The 23,238-nt window shown below is 43.5% G+C and overlaps 1 protein-coding gene across 2 annotated transcripts; it reads right to left on the bottom strand.

Moving 5' to 3' along the window:
• Positions 1-430: 430 nt before the first annotated feature.
• Positions 431-17,011, bottom strand: PGAM5 (PGAM family member 5, mitochondrial serine/threonine protein phosphatase). Of its 2 annotated transcripts, none has more exons than XM_081175106.1 (6): positions 16,538-17,011; positions 10,194-10,372; positions 8,830-8,955; positions 7,240-7,328; positions 6,475-6,608; positions 431-1,765 (listed from the first exon to the last, which is right to left on the bottom strand). In XM_081175106.1, exons 1-6 carry the CDS (start codon positions 16,813-16,815, stop codon positions 1,615-1,617), a joined length of 957 nt encoding a protein of 318 aa, XP_081031232.1. In that variant the 5' UTR covers positions 16,816-17,011; the 3' UTR covers positions 431-1,614. The 2 variants fall into 2 exon arrangements, with proteins under 2 accessions (XP_081031232.1, XP_081031233.1); XM_081175107.1 differs by having other exon boundaries at positions 6,475-6,605; positions 16,538-17,010.
• Positions 17,012-23,238: the final 6,227 nt, after the last annotated feature.

The following is a 23,238-nucleotide window of genomic DNA, read 5'->3' on the forward strand; positions in this document are numbered from 1 at the left end:
ACCTGGTGCTGCAGAGTGGAGCAGCAGCAGTGCCCAAGACAAGAGGATCCATGGAGCCGGGCAGCGCCAGCCATGGGGCTGGGGGTGTGTGCAAGGATCCCCGTGGGTAGGGAAGGGGCTCCACAGTGCCACACCTGCGGTGAGATTGCCATGTAGCTCCCCTTGGGTATGCTCCATCAGTGCCATCGCCACTTCCCGTTCCCACGGCTGCATTGAAAGGGCCTCTAAATTCAGGGCTTGGCACCAGCTCATGAGTTTCACCCCTTCAGATCTCCCCCACACACTTAGAACTTACTCCATTAGCAAAATCATGTACATACAGCACCATAAACAGACTAAAAACCAGTCTATAAATGCTAAGAGGTCAATTGTTTACCTGAAGAGAAAATAACCACTGCTATTTTTAGCAACTCTTGATATCAAGGAAGCCTTGTGAAAGTTAATAAAAAACTATATTTGCAGATATTTTACAAAGATAACTTTGTTTGCATTGATTGAAAGACAGACCACCACCTTTTTCCAGGTAGCATTTCACCAACAGCAGATTCCATTTCAAAAAGTAGTTTTGATACATTATAAAATAAGACAAATAAGCATGCTGAAGAAATAGTGCAGGCTATGCTCTTGGGGGTGGTAAGGAGGAGGCTCACTTCTAAATTTAGTTTAGCACCCGTGTCCCCAGGTGTGCTTTGCCTCAATGGGAATAATGACAAATGACATGTAACCATAACTACTGCTAATAAGTCCAGGCCTTGGAGAGTGGTTCAATTCAGACTTTTACACTAATTGTGTGAGAGGGGCATTTGTAAAGCAAATGAGAACACTCATTTTCATATAATAACAATTGTATGTGATACTGAAGGGCAAGAAGAAAAGAATCAAGTCCAGTCTCCTTTTAGATAGTCTCTTCATCTTGGATACCATCGTGAGAAGGGCTGTTCAAGCAGCCATTGCAGCATCATATTCTACTCTTGTTCCCGCCAACAGGTGTGTATAGCCAGGGGACACCCTCTAATACATGCCCTTTGCACATTTTCAGTTTCCAACCTTTGCTCTAAAGTGTAACACAGACATGCAAGGGAGCTAAATTATTAAGTTATGAAAACTCAGCCACAATTGTAGTTGCTGAAACCGCTCTGCCCCAATTCTTGCTGATCTAGCAAAAATTAATTTTGCCGATTACCAATGCAAAGAATTGCTTTCTAATCCTGTGGTATTTCTGTATCCTCTTTCTACAGAAGAGAGGGGGAAATCATCTCTACACACAGCAATATGCTTTGGTAAGAAGCCTGGGAATCTTTCATGTTGCAGCCAGGCAAGTGGCACCCTTACATGAGTTAAGTATGTAGATTCTCTGGTTTTAGGTTCATTCATTAAGTACTGCTGTAAAGTCTCCATTCATTTTAATGGAGCAGGAGACTGTGCTGCAGAAGTACTTTGTGGAGTGTGCCAAAAGCACCATGAACACAGCAATGCTGAACAGCCCTTCTATTTACAGATAAATGAAGTGGGGGAAAGAGTAGGCATTCACTGAGTACACTGTGAAACACAATTTCCTACCAAGCCATAACCTTGTACACCACAGCGGCACCAGCAGTGCCAGAAAAGGCCCACTCAGCTGCGTGTGATTTTCTCAGGAGGCATAAAGCCTGTGTCACCGAGCAATCGAAGTGCCACTTTGCCACTAGGGCGGATGACCAGGTGGGTGATGCTGCCATTGTTGAGGGATATCCGAAGCCAACCTTCGGGAGGAAATTGTAAAGCTCTGAAAAAGATAAGGAAAGCAGTTACTTCAGCATTTTGAAATGAGTTGTTCTTCTTTTCACTGTTCTTTTTGCATAGAACACATTAGCATTTCAGCTGCAATATGTACACGATAACAAATTCAGAACAGAAACCCTTTGCAACTGAGAAATAAAAAAGGTGTGGTTTGGGTTTTTTTTTACTTTTTACAGAAATAAATGACATTGCAAGCACAGTAAAATCCTTCTGATTACAAACCTGAAGTCTCAGTCACAACTTAGTCCTCCTGCCCTCTTGCTTCCACCCCACACACTTGGCATTACAGTAAGCTTAGAGATACTACTTTCGCTTTCGGCAAACATCTGCCTGCCGCTTGCTTTTGATGGCTAACTTGCTGACGTCCCTGCTACAACATGTGTTGCCTTGTACAGATCCCACCTTACTTTTAACAAGCTGAAAATTCCCTCCAGGGAACCTTGCTTTGCCTCAGGAGTTATCCAAAACTGATTAACATTCCTACAATTCACCATAGCACTTTGCAAGTTGCAGGTACTTTAAGTGGGAATGAGATTCCTATAAGAGGCTGGATTCTACAGTACAGAGCACAAGGCCATCCAAAGCATAAGGCCATCCACTGAACTGCACTTCAGTATCAAGAGTCCCAACTTCAAGCTGAGGCTCCCAGTGGCTATGAGGGGCTTCCTAATCAGCAGCCAGGGCCAACTTGATATTTTTCATTTTCATTTTTAGGCTTACTGAGGGATTTTAAACTTCACCCAGCAAATCCATGGATAGGTTTCCAGAGGCATCACACAAAGAGGTGAAGCCAGCTTACCTATCCCTCATCTCTAAGGTTGGTTCACCCACCCTCACCATCTAGTGACTCAACCCCAATTCATAAGGCAAATTTATTCCAAGCAAAAGGACCTTTTGGCTCTTGCATTGTATGAGATTATCACTTCCAGGTAGGAAGAAGAGACAGCCGAATAACAAATCACCATGAGCATCAGTGGAATTGATCTCAGAGATAGCCTAAGAACATAAGAGTCTGCTAGATCAGGCCAATGGCCCACCTAGACCAGTGTCCTATTCTCACAGTGACCAACCAGATGCCTGTGGGAAACCAGCAAGCAGGATCTGAGCACAACAACTCTCCCCTGTCCTGTGGTTTCCAGCAATTAATAAAATCCTACTTGGATTTAGAGGCCCAATACATTCAAGAAAATACCTACCACACGGGCTAAGCTATTTTGCCTATTAATTGTAAATGTGGAAGAAAAATATACTCTGGGGAAATAATTTGTGATTTTGCAGTGAAAGGCCAGACGAATGAAGATTTAAAGTTCTCTAGTCTTTTTATAACACAATGGTAAAGTCTGCGTCCATTACATTTATTTAAAAAAACACTGACCAGGTGATACGTTGGGACAAACAAAGTTACAGTGTAGTCAGCAAGCCTTCTTATGTGAAACAATATCAAAAGAGAGAGGTGGTTATGTGCACAGGAGAAAAGTCCCACCAGAGACCAATACGTAATTTCAGAAATGTAAAAAATGGAATTTCATTGTGCCCATGTAACATTTGTTAAATTTCAAAATTAAAACAAACATTTGGGATTGTATGAACGGTGAAATGTGGGAGGGGGGAAGAAAAAAGGTTCATTGCTTCAAGGGGTACAGGCTATTGTAGCAGGAACCCCCCACCCCAATCATTCAGTTTGTACAAAAATTCACACACTCACACTCACACACTACATATGCCACACTTCTGTTATAAATTCATAGAAAAATCAACCATACATCGGATTTGCACTGTTCCATTTTTGTTTTACTCCATATGACAAGGACTATCAAAGGGGGGTGGCTTGGTTCTGGTCAGCCATAATCCCTTCACCATCCCAGCACATCCACAGGAGCCCTGCCCAGTTGCTATGCCAACCCTGATGGTCCTAGACAGAAGACAATCAAGATCACAAAGAACTTGCATATGGGAGTGGATTCAGCATGGACTGAAACAAAGGACAATGATCAGATCTTCCCTCTGGGGGCAGGAAACTGCCAACTCCCCTTTGTCTCCTGGAAGTGACTCATGGGGAGGGGGAAAGGAGGAACCAGCCAGGTGACAGGACACTCAGGTTACCACCACAACTCCTCCCTCAACCCCTCCTTTCTGTAATGTATGCATGATGTTTCTGGGGGTGGGCTTGACCTAGAGGATGGAAATTTCAAAAGTTTTTATAAGGTCTTGCACACCATCTTTCTGGGTCTTTCCTCTCTCTTGCAAGTGAGGGGAACACCCTGTTGCAACAGTTCAATAAAGGCCAAGCCTACAGGCTGCTGTTTTGCTCCAAGTTATCCTGGTTGGTGTCTTTGTTTTTGTCCAAGGGAGCCCTCGGATTTTTCCGGTAACACTATAAATACTTAAATGAGTGTGCCCAATTTTGAGGAAGGAGGCAGACCTGCATGATCTTTCCTTTGACCTGAATTCCAAATAGATACATTAAGTTGAACAGTAGTCCCAGAAACTAAACTGTTCTTTTACGTTAGTGTAATACTCAACCACCTTGCCTCAAGTCCAACAACCGTGTCCATCTTTTGCAAGAGTCAGTTACTACAAATCACTCTTTCAAAAAATGAACATTTGTTGGCATAGCTTGATAGTTAGAAGTTCAGCAGAAAGACATCAGTACAACTCTGAAACCATACAAAGAGCTTAACGTACCATCTGTTTCTACATACACTGAAATATGGTTCACACATAAACTACTCATTATGACTTGCACTGTTAATCTAGTTAGCCAGCGCAAGCACACATGTCACCCTCTATTAGAAATGTAATGTAACAGATGTGTACTAATATAGACAGGATATTAAATATTAAAGGAAAGCTACACAAGAGGTTGTTATGGAGGTTATAATCTAGCAAAAGGTCAGCAGACACCATAGGTGTTAATATGCAACTAAGAAGGCTTTTAACCTCTCTATGTGGCAATAGTCACGTTTCAATGTGGAAGGTTGTAGGAACAGGGCCAGCCTCTTATCAGGCTTGCACTACATGATATGACATTCCTTAAGGCAGATCCCTATCCAGAAGAAGGTGATCTTATCAACTTTTGAAATTTCAGGTCTCATTTGCTTTTGCAATGTTGACTGCCAGCTCATTTCTTACTTGTTTGCAGTACACTGTTAAACAATGCAGATAGGTGCATGAGGCTTGCAACACGATAGTCCAGCTCAAAACAGCTGAGCTGTGATGGAATATTTTATCTCATACTAGCTATTCCTACCTAATGTTTCGTGCCTACGCAAACAAAGCAACTCTAAACATACTGAAATTTCTGAGCTCATAATGTTCAATTTGCCTAATATATGGATGGCATACTGGGCTCCAAGTCTCCCAGAAATGTTTAAGCCTCCCAGAAAACTACCACTGCACATATTTTCAACCACTCCTCCTGGATAGCAAACCTATTCTGAGCACACACCACCCCAATGGAACCTGTGAATAGGTAATTAATTCCTTCACAGCATAAAGCCATCATGGTGGTGTACAAGATAAAAACATAATCTCTAAAAATAAATTCAACAAACTCTAAAAACAATAAAGTCATCCCTACGAAAAAAGCAGCAAAACTACCTTTTCAGATATAGAATATTGGTATTCCACACATAACTGAGTCACAACCTGGGCCAACTCCTTCTTAAACTGAAATTTATTCAGTAGGCACCTAAACATCATGAGTTTGGCGGGTACAGTCGTACCTTGGTTTTTGAACAGCTTAGTTCAGGAACAACTTGGAACTCAAACACCGCAAACCTGGAAGTAGGTGTTCCGGTTTGCGAACTTTGCCTTGGAAGCCAAACTTACGGCGTGGCTTCCACAGCTTCCGATTGGCTGCAGGACACCCCTGCAGCCAATCGGAAGCTGTGCCTTGGTTTCCAAATATTTTGGAAGTCAAACAGAGTTCCGGAACGTATTCTGTTTGAAAACCAAGGTACAACTGTAATTGATTCCAGAGAGCTCAAACTTCAGCACTAAAAGCCCAAGTATGCAGTGCAGGCTAAGTGTACTTTAGTTATGGATGCTTAAGCCTGTATGCTCTGTTCTTATGCTGCACTTCCAAAACAGACGCACTTAACTAAATTCAGCATCTCTTTCAACCCAAACAGGTCTTCAGCACAGTTCAAAGAAACCAAGGTTATACTGTCTTAGAAGATGCAACCAAAAATGGTAGAGTTGAGCAGGATGTAACATGAGGGACAACTGTACATCTCTCAAAACATTTATTTGATGCCAGAACGGAAATCCAGTTTCACAGCTCAGGGGCATAAGACCTGCTAGACAGTTACTTTGGATTTAAGTAATAATTTGTTTTGCTAACCCAAACTTTGGTCCAGGATTTGGCGGTTCTGCAAGCAGAGCAATAGATAAGCTGCATTCTCATTTTTCCATTTCTAAATTTCATAATATGTTTAGTATGGAACGTCTATTTGTTTTTAAATCCCCTACTCAAAAATAGAGATTAGAGCAAAGCTTCAAGTTAATCTGGCAGTCATATGCTCTCTGGACAGCTGTTCATTTTACTGTGCACACACCCTCTCCAAATAACTCAAATGCATTTGATTGCTTAAGTTAAGGGTTAGCGCATTATTGTTTTGGCCATGAAGAGCCAATCTAAACTATATCAGAAGGTTTCCCATACCCACCAGTTTGTTTCAATGCCATAGTTACCTGCAAACTATGTAACGAATGACATTAGCATGACAGACGTAGATTTCATAGCTATCCTCTTCCTGCTTTACATCAGCCCTATGAATGTAGTTTCGAAAGGCAGCTTCAATCCGAGCTCCATCTTCATAATACTGCTAAAAGGCAGATAATTGGTTATTGATGTATATATTTAAACACGCACAAGCTTTTCATCTTTAACTTATCATTAGTGTTGGCTACAGAAAAGGATTTTGACATTTCTGATCAAGATACAGAGGTCATTATCCAACCTCAATAACCTGCTGGGATTACTGCCCTAGTGAAGGCTATTTTTCTCCACCATCTGAAGCCCATCTTATCAAGAGAAATGGACTTCCCAGAACATACCTCTTCTGGACCAAACTCAGTGTGCTGGGTCTTGCCTTTTAAACTCTACGCAGCCTGGACACTGGATATAGGAGGTGCTACTAACTGTGCATCATCCTGTTTATTAGGTCATTAAGCTGGGCTTTGTTCTGTGTTTCCTCATTCACCGAGTTCAGAATGATTAAAGAAAAAAGGCAGGACCTTGCTGCTGTGGCTCCCATTCTTTAGAGTTCTCTCCCTAGTGATATACTGAAATGTTCATTCCTTTTGCTGTTGTTTAATAAAATATTCTGTTAATCAGCTTGTGCCACTTTGGGTGGATTAGCAGACAGAAGAAACCTGAGGAAACTTGTCTACATTGCTATAAGTAAAGCCAAAGATTACACAACATTAAGGCAATTGCTTATACAAAAATCTTACCACAGCTTCTGGCTTCCAGTGGGAGCTAGGAGGATTTGGTTCAATTGGAGCTCCTTCACGCAGAAGGTCAGTGCTTGATTTCTTCACCCCTGGGGGGAAGAAAAATGAAGACATGCATTTCAGAGCCTTGTCTCCAGGGCCATCTCTGACATTAAACTCTAGATCTGCATCTGTACAAAGTAAGTTAGCATATCAAAGGTGCTGCAAATCTTTTAATACCCTGGTTGTAAACTCGTGTTATGACAAGCAAGGAAGAATAGTGCACAGCCTGAAGGTTTTGTGCTAAAATGTACTCCCTGTACAAGTAACGTGCATCATGTCAGAGACAGAGATTAGGAGAAAGGGTCTTGTTGGTGACTTGAGGAAGTCAGTTGGTAGTTCACGTCTCAACCAGTGTGGTGTATCAGCAGAGTATGTGCAGCACTCAGCAGAGTCTTAAGAGATTTCCTGCTTCCAGCAACCAGTTTCTTCTAGATTCCAAGTTAAGGAAAAAACTCCTCCCACTTAGTTCAAAGTAACAAAGAGTTTATTGTCTCCAGCACAAGACAAAGCTAAGCACTACTACCTACTCTATACATTTCTTCTGGTCCTTGACGTAAAGATATATCACTAGCTAACGCTGCTGTGTAAAACCCACAACCTCTGCTGCTGTGTAAAACCCACAACCTCTTCTCCCAACTCTCACAGATTCAGTCAGACAGCAAACAGGACAATATCAGGACAGGCGCAACATCAGAACAGGACCAGACAAGATGTCACATAATGAAAGCAATGCCCCAGTGGCTATTATACTTGTCTCTACTCATAGGCATATCTCCTGAACCAATGGAAGGGTGAACGACTCAGCAAGTCATACACTTGAGCTTGCTCTGTTGCTATGGTAACCCAGTGCACCTGCGCTCTTATCTCAGAACATCCAGACATGGGGGATCAGAGTGGTTCCCCACCACTAACATAGAGGAAAGAATTTCGGCAAACCTCTGCAGCAACACCTCGATAGTTCAGTCGGTAGAGCGCAAGACTTAATTTCAGGGCTGTGTGTTCAAGCACCATGTTGAGCAAAAGATTCCTGCCTTGCATGGTTGCACTAGATGACCCTTGTGGTCCCTTTCAAGAGTACAATACAATTCTATTATTCTATTATTCTATGTACTAATGTTCTCTTAAACATATCACTATCTGTTCTTTCTCACTTTGCAGTCAATATTGGTTCTCACACAATTAAAACTAATAAACAGTAAATATATTAGGAATACATGGGAGATGTTTATCAAAAACATTTAACAGGCCTTCATCAGAATATCCCAGGGCAGGCAAACAATTCACGTAACACACAAACGTAGTGTTTTGTTTTTTTAATGACATAAAGGCAGACTGAAGACATAAAACTTAGGAACCAAAAAAAAAGCCCAATTCCAACTAAAATTCCCCATCTAAAATGCCTGCGCAAGGGCTTAATCAGGCACCATATGTCAACGCTTTGATTCAAGAATGCACCCAGCTTAGTCTGCATGGCCCACCCTGTGTTTATTAAAGCCACACTGTTTAGAACAAATTATGTTTCCTGATTGAACAAGAGAATTCACTCACCAGGAAGATGCTTGCTGATGATGTTGGTTGTTTCAGTTGCTCTGGTCATAGAAGAATGGACAATTTTATCAAATTTCAGTCCCAAGCTTGCAAGCCTTTGCCCTGTCAACTCAGCTTGTTCACGACCTGAAAATTAAGGCAATGTATAAATTGCAATGTGTCTCTTTTAACACATTCGGGGGCGGGGGGTAAAATAAGATTTCTACATTATGTAGACCTTTTGTCCCAGCACAATGATACACAAACAGTTATTGCCACTGCTGTTCTTTCTACTTGTATCTTCATCCAAACAGATACAAGGAATTTTTGAGTATGTGAAAGTACAAGCAGAATTCCAAATGGGGCCTCCTTGCTAATCAAGGGTTTGTTTAATCAGGAAGAAGGTTGCATTGTTTGTAGAACTATTTAATAATATTGGTGTGTGTGTGTGTGTGTGTGTGTGTGTGTGTGTGTGTGTGTGAATGAATTATAATTATATATATGTACGATGCTTTATAGCAGTACAAAATTATAATCTAAAATTCAACAGAGGATAAATAAGTAGAAGGGAAGGGTAGCGTAGGCAAGTATAAAGAAAATATATGCATTTGTTTCAGTTACATATGCTTAGCCTTGGCGACAGGAATAGTTGCTAGGAGATGGGAACTAGGGTGCTGAGCCAAAGACTATATGGAAAAGGAGGGCTTTGAAAGATTTGAAGAAGCGGGGGATGGGGCAACATACAGGTATTCTGGGAGGCAGTTCAAAGCATACCAATCAGTAAGGGTGGGATCTTCTCAAAGAGTAGGAAACCTTCACATGGATTAGGGTAGTCAAGTACAGGCAATGAGCAAATAAGAGCAAAGGGATGAGAAGCAAGGTAAAGAGGGATTTGAAAGCCACTAGACTTAGTGATTTGATTAATAGGCAAGACCAAGTGAACCTACAGAGAAATGCTGCAATATAAAGTTTTCCTGTGCATCAGAAAAGCCAGTCATGTTGGAGAAGAGGGAAAGAAATCATGTGTCCAGCTGTGCTCCTTACTGCAACAGCAAACTAGGCCAAATATTGCTCTTCCAGCATTGCAGAGAAGGCACTGGGGGCAGAAAAGGCTGGGCAACAGACTTGGGGATGAAATGACACAGCTACTGCAACTATTTATTTACACAGCTGACCAACAAAAGTTTGTAATGCCAAATGCCAATTCACAGTGGAAATAATCTACCTGTTAAGAACACCACTCTGGTCTCTGCCACGAAGTACTAAGGGTGACTGAATAGTTTCCCTACCCCACATTTTAACAAGAGGCAATCAAATCAGTAAATAAACTGGCACGTTTGCTTTCTCCCCCAGCTCTGAGGTATGGAAGGGCCAGTCATACGTACCAAGCTTGGTCAGAATTCTCTCTTTATCACTGTTCCCATCGGTGTTGTACTGAGAATGGCGTATGAGGAATATGTGTCTGGTAGCTTTTGCTTTGTAGTGGGCTAGACGAGATGAGTCCTCCTCTTCCCCAGTCTCTTCATTTTTCTTTTTCAGGTTCATAAGAGCCAGTGGTTCTCTCCTGAAAATCATTTTGAAGTTTATCTTTCTGTATCAATAAATGATGGGGCAGAGGTAGCCAACATAGTGCTCACCAGATGTCTGACTACAGTGCCCATAATTCCTGACCATTGGTCATGCTGGCTGGGGCCAGTGGGAACTGAGGAGTCCAAGAACATACATAGAGCTCTGCGTTAAGATACCCCTGTAATAAGATAACTGGACATGCAAATGAAGTGACCCAACAACATCCTTTTCAGTGCCAAGTGTTCGCTTGACAAAATCAACCAGATTTACAGTGGTACCTCTGGTTACGAACTTAATTTGTTCCGGAGATCCATTCTTAACCTGAAACCGTTCTTATCCTAAGGCGCGCTTTCGCTAATGGGGCCTGCCTCTGGTGTGCAATTTCCATTCACATCCCGGGGCAAAGTTCGCAACCAGGAGCAGCTACTTTGGGTTAGTGGAGCTCATAACCTGAAGCTTTCATAACCAGAAGTGTTTGGTACAGAAGTACCACTGTAACAATGCTCACATTATATCCCCCACGCAATCCCTCATTAAGAAGTTCAACATCTCAATAATGTCTCATTTCCACCCACTGAGAAAGGCAGTTTGTTAAGCCAGAAAGAAAAGGCAGCAATGCAACGCTTGGGGAGTCTAGTGCAATGAGAGAGGTATGACTGGTGCCCAAAGAAACACTTTTAGACATACTAAAGAACTGAGGCATGAGTCTGCAATGTGTGCGTAAAAATACATACAGCATCTAAGCACAGTGCACTACAACTACTACAGCAGGCAGATAATTTATTAAGTGGTCTGCCAAGATCCTCAGCAGTTTTTAAGTGGTCTGTGGTGGGTAGGGGTTTGGGAACCACTGCATTAGCACATGAACCAGCTCTATACCAAGATGCATCTTCTGAAGCAGCCATTTGAAGTTTCTCAGTTTCACTCCAGTGCCTGAAATTATTAATCACTGTATTTTCACTGGTCCATTAATGCACCAGTTCAGCCAATATCTTTGGATCTTTTCTGCCAACAGGCCACAAGATTGTAGGTTTTCCCATCATCCACCTGGAACATTTTCCCATTCTTTCCCTTCTGTTCTGATTTCTCACAGCTGTTTCAGCTTTTAGCAATGAAAGGGGAAATTCTTGGAAGTAAACATCAGCTTATGTACTCAAATGTGGTTTTTTTAAAATTTTGGAATATTATAGAAGAGTCAGAGTTATTTTAACTTCTGGAAGACAAAGTGGACTAGCACAAAAGAAAGTATATATAAGACAGCCCTATCACACAGAACACATTAAATATTGATACATCTTTTTGATGATGTTTATGCTACTAATACATTTCACAACAGCAATATAGAAGCACCAAGTATTTCTCTTCTCACATACTTTGTAGGGGTGTGCACCAACCACTAGATTTGATTCAGACCCCGATTTAGTGCTTAAGAAACTAACCCAATTTAGCTTGACCCAGTTTGAATCAGATTTTTTTTAAGGGAAGAAATTATAAATGCTACTTGATGAAGTTGCTACAATAGGAACAACTTAGTTTCCACAATACCACTAGCACAACTGCAAATACATGCACCACTTAATGCAATTCCGAAGTCTGGATGTTAGAAACAAGCCAGAACTGTACCCACCCCACATATTTTCCTTTAGCTTATTTACAGATAGTCTTATGTCCCATTCACACCCAGAAGTTATCTTAGTACTTAACAGTTTAAGCAGAACCATGAGATAAGAGGTATGAGATACAGAACAGAAGACAGATATGTATGGCCTTCACAGCTTTGGGGAAGGGCCATAGCTCAGCAGAAAAGCATACAGGAGGTCCCAGGTTCAATCCCCAGTATCTCCAAATAGTGGGGGGGGAGGGAGGTCCAAGCCTGAAACCCTGAAGAGTTGCTGCCTATCAGTGTTGACAATATTGAATTAGATGGACTATTGGCCCAGCTAATTAATTTTGATGAACTCTATTTTTTAAAAAAATATTAACAAAATTAAGAAAACTTGAAGTTTTAAAATGAAAAATATTGGCCTGGCAAGCAATATAACCAATTGTTCATTGCTATCACACCGATCCAAGGAACTTCTCTGCAAAGTCCTCAGGGACCCAAAGAATATTTATTATATATATTACTTATAAAATTTGTATGCCATCCTTCATCTGAAGATCACATGGCGGTTCACAGCATAAAAGTTAAATATGCTAAAAATTGAAACATGCTAGCAAGACAAAAATTTAATACCAAAGTTTAGCATAGGAGTAGACACATCATTGTGCGCCTGTTCTGAGTTTACCTATTCACTGCTCTCAGAACGATTTTGAAGAAAAGCTAGATAGTATAGACTTTGAAGTGAGAGAGAAAAGTGTTTTTCCCCATGGTGGGTGCAGTTGAGAAGCTGCAGTGTTGTGCCATAGAAGGGAATAAGCCAAGTTTGAACAGATGTCACCAAATGACATATCCGTAATAAGCCTCTCATTTATTTGTGCACACATCTGCAATGTGTAGTGGTGCCAAGCCATTATAAAATTAGGAGGTGGGAGGACTTTTGCTCAGATTTAGTGTTATTAAACCAGAGATAGAACCATCTGGGAAGGAATTAAATAAAAATATAAGCTTAGCACTTCCCTCTAGCTCAGCCTTCCCTACCCTGGTACTCTCCAGATGTTTTAGACTACATCTACCATCAGCCCCATGGGACGTGGGTGGCACTGTGGTCTAAACCACTGAGCCGTGGGCTTGCAGACTGGAAGGTCGGCAGTTCAAATCCCCGCGATGGGGTGAGCTCCCATTGGTCGGTCCCAACTCCTGCCAACCTAGCAGTTCAAAAGCATGTCAGAGTGCAAGTAGATAAATTGGTACTACTCCAGCGGGAAGGTAAATGGCATTTCCGTGCACTGCTCTGGTTTTGCCAGAAGCGGCTTAGTCATGCTGGCCACATGACCTGGAAAAACTGTCTGCGGACAAAAGTCGGCTCCCTCGGCCAGTAAAGCAAGATGAGCGCCGCAACCTCAGAGTCATTCGCAACTGGACTTAACTGTCAGGGGTACCTTTACCGTTACCTTTTTTACCATCAGCCCCAGCAATAGTCATGAAGGGAGCTGTAGTTCAAAGCATCTGGTTGGCACCGGGCTGGAAAGGATTACTCCAACTGAAGATAACTAACAGCAAAAATGAATTGCAACTCTGTTCTAAGTATAATTAGAAAACAGGTCTCAAATCTTGTGCCCGGGCAACACTACCATATTGTTATCAGAATAAAAATGGCTTCTCAAGAAATATGGCAACCCAGTCTTGTAAAGACTTCACAAAAAATTGCTAGCCTTCAAAAATGTTTACTAGCCTGCACATCCATGCTGGCTACACATGAAGGAAGCCTTCTCTTCTACAGCCACTACGGAAACACAGGATACTAGCCTCTTAGCAGACAAGGAAAAACTGCCCTCTGCAAAACAGGCTGGTGAAGGAGCAACAGAAGGGAAAGATGAGCATCCCTTCCTCTGCAACCAGTGCTGAAAGCAGATCACTTACTTGCCTACATGGAATTCTTAGTCACCTATGCTAATAGGTGAGTTACATGGCTTAAGTAACTAATACGGATACAGAATAATAGAATCATAAAAGGTGGAAGGGACCACAAGGGTTAACTAATCAGAATGAGAGAAAAGATGCACTCTGACAACTTTTCAAATATATTATTTAATAGATTTCTACCTGATTTCATCAGGAAACTTTCTATTATTTTTAGATTCTCCAAAGGTTCTCTAAAACCAATTATTAAAAGGTCCTTTCGCATCCAATACTGGTGTAGAAGACTCTCCTAAACTGCCAGGAGTCAACATAACCACCTCAATATGTTAAGTGGGGAATTATATTTGCATTGTTGTGGCATGGTAAAGAGTCGAGTTTATTAACGAGTGCTGAATTCATAATTTTGACTCATCACCAATTTAAATCTCCTTGGATATTAAGAGAATGAATCCACATCCTGCTGAAAATTGCTGGGTATACTCCTCAATTTTCATTTTCCACCCCAGGCACAGCTGTACTTCAGCAAACAAGGGTGAAGCATAAATACCAGTTCAGGGGCAGACATCCATTAGGGTTTGTTCACATTAAGCTTTCATAAACTCAGCAGACTGAATGCAACTTCTCCTATTAAGTTTCTCAACATTTCTTAAGGTGAACATAGGGAAGTGGCAAGAAGTACAAGTGTGGTTCTCAGATATGTTCAGCAACCATATCTCACAAGACTTACCAGAAGTCTGTCTAAATCACATATTCACAGTAACATACATGTGCATTTCAGCACTGCCTTTAGTTAAAAGCTGTGTAAGAAGCCATCTGAGCCATTACAAGCCACAACTAGGGATGAATCTTGACCTGTGGCAGAAATAGTTGAAAATATAAAACTGCTTGCTGGACAGAGGTGGGTGGGGTAGCAAGTGCTGAGTACAAGTCACCATCAGGTTTCTGGGCACCCTGAGCATCCAGATACAATGGAATAAATGTTTGGCAATAAATACTCTTGTCACTCAAGTTGTTAGTATGGGGAAACTACAGCCAAATTAGATGCAAATTAATGCAAATTAGAATGTACAACCATAACTGAACACTGAAAAGATGGGAGAAAAGCCTGCTTGTAAAAAATACAAGTTTGTTTTTTGAGGGATTTTTAACATTTTGCAATCACTGAATTGATTGGGATTCTCTCCCAGTGAGAATATGGGCCTTAAAATCAATGTTAAGAATGGCAAGCAGGGAGTCAAAAGTGGTAGGAAACAGATTGTGTGTATAGACTGCGTAACTCTCCAGGAAAAACAGGGAGATAATCCATTCTAAGATTGCAATTCAGTAAAGTTACTCAAAGTGTTGGGGTTAAGAATTTGCTATTGTTTAATTAGGCTGCAGATATTTTAAAAATTGTACTTTTTATTAGAGGTATTGAAGGGAAGGGTTGTATTATATTAGGAGAGACATTTCCCATCTCTCCACAATGAAGACTGCCCGCTGCAACAAATTCAGGCACTTAACTTAAAACATACATCTTTCTTGCAGAATTGCATTTACTCACATGCACGTTTCATCAACTAAGCCCCATTCAAAATGGATAAATTCTATTTAAACAAGTTATTTTTATTTGGACTCCTAGCTCATACAAAACAAAGACCCCCTCCCACATAGCCTTCATTTGTGCCAGGGCAGAGTCCCTGCATCTGTTTATATTAAGCCAGAACTCCATAATAAAGATTACACAACACATCATTAATGAAATACACTGCTACAGGATGTAGAGGTAGTGAGGAACTTAGATGGCTTTCAACAAGGATTAGACAATGGCTCTTAAGCCACAACTGTTTGTTTCCATATAGCATTCCCAGGAGTTATGCATTACCTTTGGGCTTTGCAGCTTCCTGGAGCCATTTACCCAACTTTTTTTGGGACACATGAACTAAATGACTTTTTAGAATCCTTATTTCAGCAGATTTATGTTCCACTTTTTAACTAAGTTCTCAAGTTTCAACTCACAAAAGTCTCTCCCTTATTCCCCAAGAGAGATTTCTAGCCATATTTTGTATTAACATGACAAAGGGCCTGTCATCCCTGTACTAAACGACTAAAGTCAATCAAAGTTGTACCACCAACTCTGATTCATCAAAGTATTTCTGTATCACGATGTATTAAAACACCAGAACCTTCAAACACAAAACACCTATTACAAAGCACATGATCTACCCCCCAAATACATGTAATTAAGAGGCAGCAGCTCCTTAAAGCAAAGGCCGGGTAAATCCACCCCCTCACTTTTAGCAACACTGCACTTCAAACCCACGAAATCGTCTGGAGATGCAGCTCTTTCGACAATCGGGAAGAGACAGCGTTTCATTTTTTCACTTTCATTTTCTTTTCAGGTGAAGGGAAAAGCACTTTATATAAATAATAAAGCAACCGAACGATTAAAATATGACGATGGCGAAGTCCATGGGGGGTGGGATAGCGGGTTGCCAACAGAGAGCAGCCTGGCGTGCTCCTGTGCTTTTGAAGGGTTGCCAACTTACGGCATCTTGGCCTGCTCCTATTACCTTGGAGAGGTGTTTTTTGGGGGGCGGGGGTGGGGAACGGGATTTTCGCCCGCCCGCCAAGAGGCCTGAAGATGCTTCGCTTTACCTGTCCCAGTTGTCGTCCCAATAGCCGCAGTTGGGCTTCTCCAGCCAGCCAGGCGCCGTGGCGGGGCAGGAGGCTGCGTTGGCCGGCGAAGACAGAAGCAGCAGCCCCGGCGGGGGAGCCGCGGACGGAGGTAGGGGAACCGGGGCGTCGCCGGAGCTTTTACCCACCACCTGCTGCTGCTGCTGCTTCCCGAGAGGCACCGCAGAGAAGAAGACAGAGCCGCCCGCCAACCCGCAAGCGGCAGCCGCGGCCACCGCAACGACCCGCCTGAACGCCATGGAAGGAATGAGGGAGGGAGGCAGGCGACGAAAAAGAAAGCGCGCGAGGAAGCGGCGCGGAAAAGGGGCGCCCGAGCCTAAATAAGAGGCGAAGGAAAGGCGGACTGAGGGAGAGGGAGGAGCAGGAGGAAAGGCAGCAGCCGGCAGCCGGCGTCACACGCCCCCTTCACAGCGCCGCCCTGCCGAGGCGGGCAAGGCAGGCAGGCAAGCTGACTCCCGCCGCCGACGGCGCCCGGCGTGGGACAAGATTGCTCCGTCCCTGAGGAGAAAAGCGTTTCTGAAGGAAACTGGTGAGGAGGGGAGGGGGAGGGGGCGCCAACCTCCTCGCGCACGCGCTCTTTACCTCCCTTGTTTTTGCGCGTTTCCTTTTTTTCATTCTACAGTATTGTATTACCCGTTCTGCAATCTTTTATTTTATTTTATTTTAATCGAATAAAGGGAACGAAACAAACGCCTCGCCTGGCGTACATGATGTGCGCATACAAAATGAAGATGGAGTGGACGGGGTGGGGTGGGGAGAGATCGTAAATACCCGTTTTACCTGAATATACACTTTGGAAAAGCAAAAGAATGAAAAGAATAAAACACCACGCCCAACGAATCTAGTTGTGAGAAAAATACTAGGGGTGGTGATGGTGGGGAACCGAAGTCAGGAAAATACTAGTTGAAATTATATATTTCTTTTATACGCCGCCTTCCCCCCCGGCCGGGACTCGAGGCAGCTGGCAGATAAAAATAACGACTGTTCAAAAACAAAATTAGCGTTCAGCTACTTCCCGAAGAATTTATACCAGCGTGTTTGCTTGCTTTGTTATTTGCATCTGCTCTTTCCCCCTTCTAACAGGAGTTTTCTGGGCGACATTTCTCAAGGTTAGGTTTAAAGCAATTACATAAAACCACACTTAACGTATCCACGCCATGCGTTTCAAATGCATGCAATGCACACACAACATGAATAATATTTGGGAACTGTAGTTTCTCCCCTCACAGCTGCAATGCTGCGTAGCATTCCTAAGTACAGTTCACAGATTCTTTGAGAGAAATCCTCTGCTTTAAATGTGTGTGTCACAGAAAATTACGTGCACTGAATGGGATTTAAATGCTTTGCGTGGATCTGCATGCTTAGTGCAAAACTAATATTTAAAAAATCACACAAAAAGCAAAAAACCCTCAATCAATTCCTCTCTCAAGGCTTTATCAACACTATACAATTAAGGCAGTATCATACCACTTTAAATTGTCATGGCTTCCCCCAAAGACTTGGGAACTGTAGTTTCTTAAAGGTGCTGCGAGTTGTTGAGAAACCCCTATTCCCCTCAGATACGTGGCTTAAGAGGGTGATGACCACAGCATTTACTTAACAATCCACAGACCTAAAAAAGGTTTCCGTGCCTTATTTGGGTTTTAAAGGTTGACTCCAGTAACGCTAAGACAATTGTGTTGACAATCACTGCTGCTGTGAAAAGTATTTCAATTGTAGGGTCACAGACTGTACTTCTAGCAGTTCATTGCCAGTTAACTCCATCCTCACCTGCCATGTTTATATGTATGTGTATATATCACACATAGCCCCAAAATATTATTTCCAAAGTAGGTGAAAGGGCATTAAAACAGCAAATAATATTAAATGTAAGCAAGTGTAAAGTAATGCACATTGGGGCAAAATAATCTGAACTTCACATCTTGGAATTTTCATAGCTGAATGCAAATGCTGACCCAATGTGCAGCTGTAGTTTTTATTTTATTTTAAAAAAAGATAAATTCTGTGGTAGGGATCCTTACAAAAGTGATTGATAATAAGACTGTCCCTATCATAATGCCCTTACACGAAGTGTGACTGCTCTTGGAATTCAATATTTGTTAGACTTGTAGAAGTTGGTTGACCCATAATCTGTTAAACTTAGTTCCACCATCTGTCATTGCTACTACACCACATTTCGCCCAGTGTGATCAGTGGAGCGTGCACAGCTCCAGCAGAGTTTTCCAGCAGAACACCAGAGTTTTCCTGGGCTGGCTCAACACTGACCTGTAAAAATGCTGTAAAAACAACAATGTAATATACAGTAGCTCTCAAAGCAATTTTCCATTGTCGAAGGTTTGCTGCTCTACAGCGCCCTCTGGTGTCACCTTTTTATAACACATGTTTAACGCTATAACCAACCAGTGTAGATTTGCCCTTGCTTTCCAGTAGTCAATTTTTTATGGAGTCAGTGGCGTAGCGTGGGGGGTGCAGGGGGGGCCGGCCGCACCAGGCGCAACTTCGGGGGGGGCGCGCTCGCTGCCTCCGGAGTCGCCGAAGAGCCTCGGGCGCAGGCTGTAGCAGAGCACCATGTCTCGTGGAACCGACAAGCTGGCAGAGGCTCTCAGCGCTCGGCGGGGTCCCCGCGCTTCAGGGCCACGGAGGGCGTGCCAGGCAGCCCCTCCTCACCGACGGGCAGCGTTTGCCTGCGGGGCTCGGCCAGCGCGCTGGGCTGGCCGCGTGGAGTCGCCGAGGAGCCGCCGCCGCCTGCCATGCCGTCCTGGCTGCTTCAACCGCGTCCGACAGCCGGCTCGAGGCTCCTTCCGGCCGGGTCTCCCGACGGGGAGTTGCGGGCGGAGGCTCCGGCACCAAGCGCCACGCCGCCCAGGCTCGGGTCGCTGTCTGGACGCGCGCAGCCCGCCAAACGCGCCATCGGCGGCGCTCTAGTGCCTGCGCGCCAAGACCGCCCACCCGCCCCGACGGGGCCCCCCCACCCGCGCCGGAGGCTGGCCGACGCACTGGCCCCAGAGCCGCCCGCGCCAGAAAGAAGCCCCCTCCCCGCGCCAGAAAGAAGCCGCGTCGGGACTAGCCGGGCCGGGGAGGGAGACCGAGAAGGCTTCGCCGCGACGCCCAAAGACGCGCGTCTTGGCGCAAAGGGGCCCGCGGCACCCAGACGCGGAAGGGACCTTCTCCCCCTGACCCGCCACTGAACTGCAATTTCCAGCTCCCTTGGCAAATCCCAGTCCCCAATCCCCAAGATGCTTTATTTGAGGCAGGGGTCCTTTAATTGCAAAAACAACACCACGGAGGGCAGTAGTCACCACGAAGTTTGCCCCAGAGTAGAGCCGTCAGTATTAATGACCATGGTTAGGGGTTAGGGGGCGCAAATTACTTGCCTTGCCCCAGGTTAGGGGGCGCAAATTACTTGCCTTGCCCCCGGGTGCTGATAACCCACGCTACGCCGCTGTATGGAGTTATTGGTTAAAGAAACTCCTTGCCTGCTCAGTTCATTTCAAAGTATGAAGTGTTTAAGACAAGCTTAAAACACACTAGCAACATAAACTTTAAGATATGCTGGTACATCATGAACTAATCTCCTATAGCACAGTTCTTCTGGTTTTAGCAAGGGTGCCAGCTCTTGGGGGCGAAGCCCTTTTGAGCTCCCTCAATGTTTTTAGGGTGGGGCCAGCCCTCCCCTGACTTCCGACATCACGGGCATGTCATAGCCCCCCCCCCACCATTGCCTTTGCAAGCTGGTGCCTCTGGGTTTTAGAAATACAGTGGTACCTCTGGTTACATACACTTCAGGTTACATACGCTTCAGGTTACAGACTCTGCTAACCCAGAAATAGTGCTTCAGGTTAAGAACTTTGCTTCAGGATGAGAACAGAAATTGTGCTCCGGCGGCGCAGCGGCAACAGGAGGCCCCATTAGCTAAAGTGGTGCTTCAGGTTAAGAACAGTTTCAGGTTAAGAACGGACCTCCAGAACGAATTAAGTTCTTAACCCGAGGTACCACTGTAAAGCTTGTAAATGTACTAGAACTTTACCATACCAGCTCACAATTCTCTACCATATAGCATATTACCTTTAGCTTCACTGCTGATACCTTGCACAAAGCAAATACCTTGCTCTCAGTGAACACCTCACACTCCTGCCGATGATATTGCACATACACAGATTGCTTAAAGAAATGGTGTGTGGATGATCCATGCTTTAGGCATGACTGTTTCTAACCACCCCATTGCAATGGGGTCTTTCTCTAAGCAGAATCCGGACGTGGGGGTACGGGGGTGGGATGCTAAAGGCATGCTCTAAGCACCTGATGCAATTTCACCCATTTCCCCAAATTACACCCACAGTACTGTGCTCAGGTCTAGTCACTGATGTAATATATGTGGCTTTTTGGTGATAGAGGCGCATAAAATTAAGCAAGAAAGTGGTTAGAGAGAAGTTTCTCTCTTTATTTCATAATAGTAGAAACCAGGGTCCTCCAATGAAGCTGAATGGTGGAAGATTCAGGGCAGATGAAAGGACATGTGGTTAGTTCAGCTATGGAACTCCCTGCCACAGGATGCTATGATGCTCATCAAGTTGGATGGCTTTACAAGAAGACTATGTTCCGCCTCCACTGTCAGAGAGTCCCAGCTGCCTGGAATTAAAAGTGGGGAGAGTGCTGTTGCGCTCAGGTCCTACTTGCGAGTTTCCCATAAGCCCCTGGTTCGCCACTGTGAGAATTGCAGGCAGGACTAGAGAAATATCTCTTTGGTCTGATCCAGCCAGCTGTCAAATTAGTTACAGTACTTTGGGCTGGCAAACTGAGTCTGTGCAGTTCATGTCATATACAGTTTAGCCACCAGGTGGCGCCGGACTTAAAGGTTAATGCCAGCACTTTGAATTGAGTCCAGAAATAAACAGGAAGTCAGTGCAGATGGCAAAAGACTGATGGATCTTCCAGTCTCGGTTAGCAATCTTACTACCCTGCTTTGCACCAGTCTCAAGTCTCCAGATTGTTTTCACAAGCAACTCCAGGTAATCCAACTGGGAGATTTTACGAGAGCGTGGATACACTGTGTCATTTGTTATATTGATTTTAATGGATTACTGTTCCTACCTATTATGAATTACTGATTTTATATTGCAAACTGTTTTGTGAATGAGCATTGCAAAATGGCACGTGAATGCTGTGCATTCCATTCAATATTTTCTCACTCTTTTGCCACAGCTTGTCACAACTTCTACACCCTCTCCTTTCTGTTTTGCAAAGGCATTGAATTGTATGCGTGTAATAAAGAGAACTGAAGAGCTTGTGGTTATTTTCAGTTCCTCTTTTCTTCCTTTTGCGGCAAGAGATACAGTTGCTTGTGAAACCCACAAAAAGTAAGAAAAACAGCTGTAAGCGTGGCCCTTGGGTAATTATGGTCTCTCTGCGTTTATTTATCAGTGAATTTATATACCCAGTGCTTTTTTCTGGGGGAACGCAGGGGTACGCATACCCCTAGACCTTTTGTGAATCTTTGTACTTTTGTCCATTTATTGTATTTATTTTCCCCGATTTGACCTATAAAAAGGTGATCTTCTTGCGTCAAAATGAGAGTACCCCTAAACTTTTTTTTTTTAAGAAAAAAAGCACTGTATATATATACCAGCTATTACAAATCTATCTCAATGGATTGTACAAGTTAAAATGATAAAATAGTAAAGTTGTAATAATATAAATGCATTTATTTGTTGCATTTATATCCCACCCTCTTCTCCAAGGAGCTCAGTGTGGCATACATTGTTTCCCCCCATCTCATTTAATCACCACTACTACAACAACCCTGTGGGGTAGGTGTTAAGTTGTGGGTGAACATATCAGACGACACAGCTATTCTTCAAACAGCTCTTGTTTATTCACAGGCCAGAACAGAACTGAACTGAAGGGTTCAGCCAGCCTGCTTATATAGAGCTCCACTACAACGCAATAGTAACCACTTTCTGTAACTATCCAATCACTGAACGTCACTTTCAATCCCTTATTTGCCGATGTGGACCTGAGTGAAAACTATCTACAGTATCCCCCTGCTGGCCCAGGGTGAAAACTTCAGTACATAACAGTAGGTTAGGCTGAAAGGCAGTGACTGCCCCAAGGTCACTCAGTGAGCTTCATAGCCAAGTGGGGACTTGAATCCTGGTGTACCAGTTCCTAGTTTGACACTCTAACCACTATATCATAAATAAAATGGAACTGGCAACCCAAGATTGTCATTCTGACACTAAACACCAGAAAAGTCTAGACTACACAGGTAAGGTTTTTGGCTGAATAGTGGAATTAGATGAAATTATTATGATTGGCCAATGGGGCCTGTTGATTGCATATACACCAGGCTTCCTCAACCTCGGCCCTCCAGATGTTTTGAGACTACAATTCCCATCATCCCTGACCACTGGTCCTGCTAGCTAGGGATCATGGGAATTGTAGGCCAAAAACATCTGGAGGGCCGAGGTTGAGGAAGCCTGATACACACCATACATTTAAAGCAATTTTCCTCCCACTCACCGCCAGAAAAATCCTGAGAATAATAACTTACTTGTGACAGAGCTACAGTTCCAAAGCGCCTGCAACAAACTACACTTCTCAAGGGCTCTTTGGGGGTTTGTGATTTGAATCTGTGGTGTGTGTGCAGTCAACAAGCTCTAATC

Source organism: Podarcis bocagei (genome assembly GCF_964188305.1).
Source record: "Podarcis bocagei genome assembly, chromosome: 16".
NCBI classification, from domain to species: Eukaryota; Metazoa; Chordata; class Lepidosauria; order Squamata; family Lacertidae; genus Podarcis; species Podarcis bocagei.

Excerpts from the sequence above, each read along its gene's own strand:
- PGAM5 (XM_081175106.1), bottom strand. The coding sequence starts at position 16,815 with ATGGCGTTCAGGCGGGTCGTTGCGGTGGCCGCGGCTGCCGCTTGCGGG. Across the intron at positions 8,956-10,193 it reads GAGAATTCTGACCAAGCTTG|GTCGTGAACAAGCTGAGTTG; the intron begins GTACGTATGACT and ends CTTAATTTTCAG. Across the intron at positions 1,766-6,474 it reads ATTCGTTACATAGTTTGCAG|AGCTTTACAATTTCCTCCCG; the intron begins GTAACTATGGCA and ends TATCTTTTTCAG.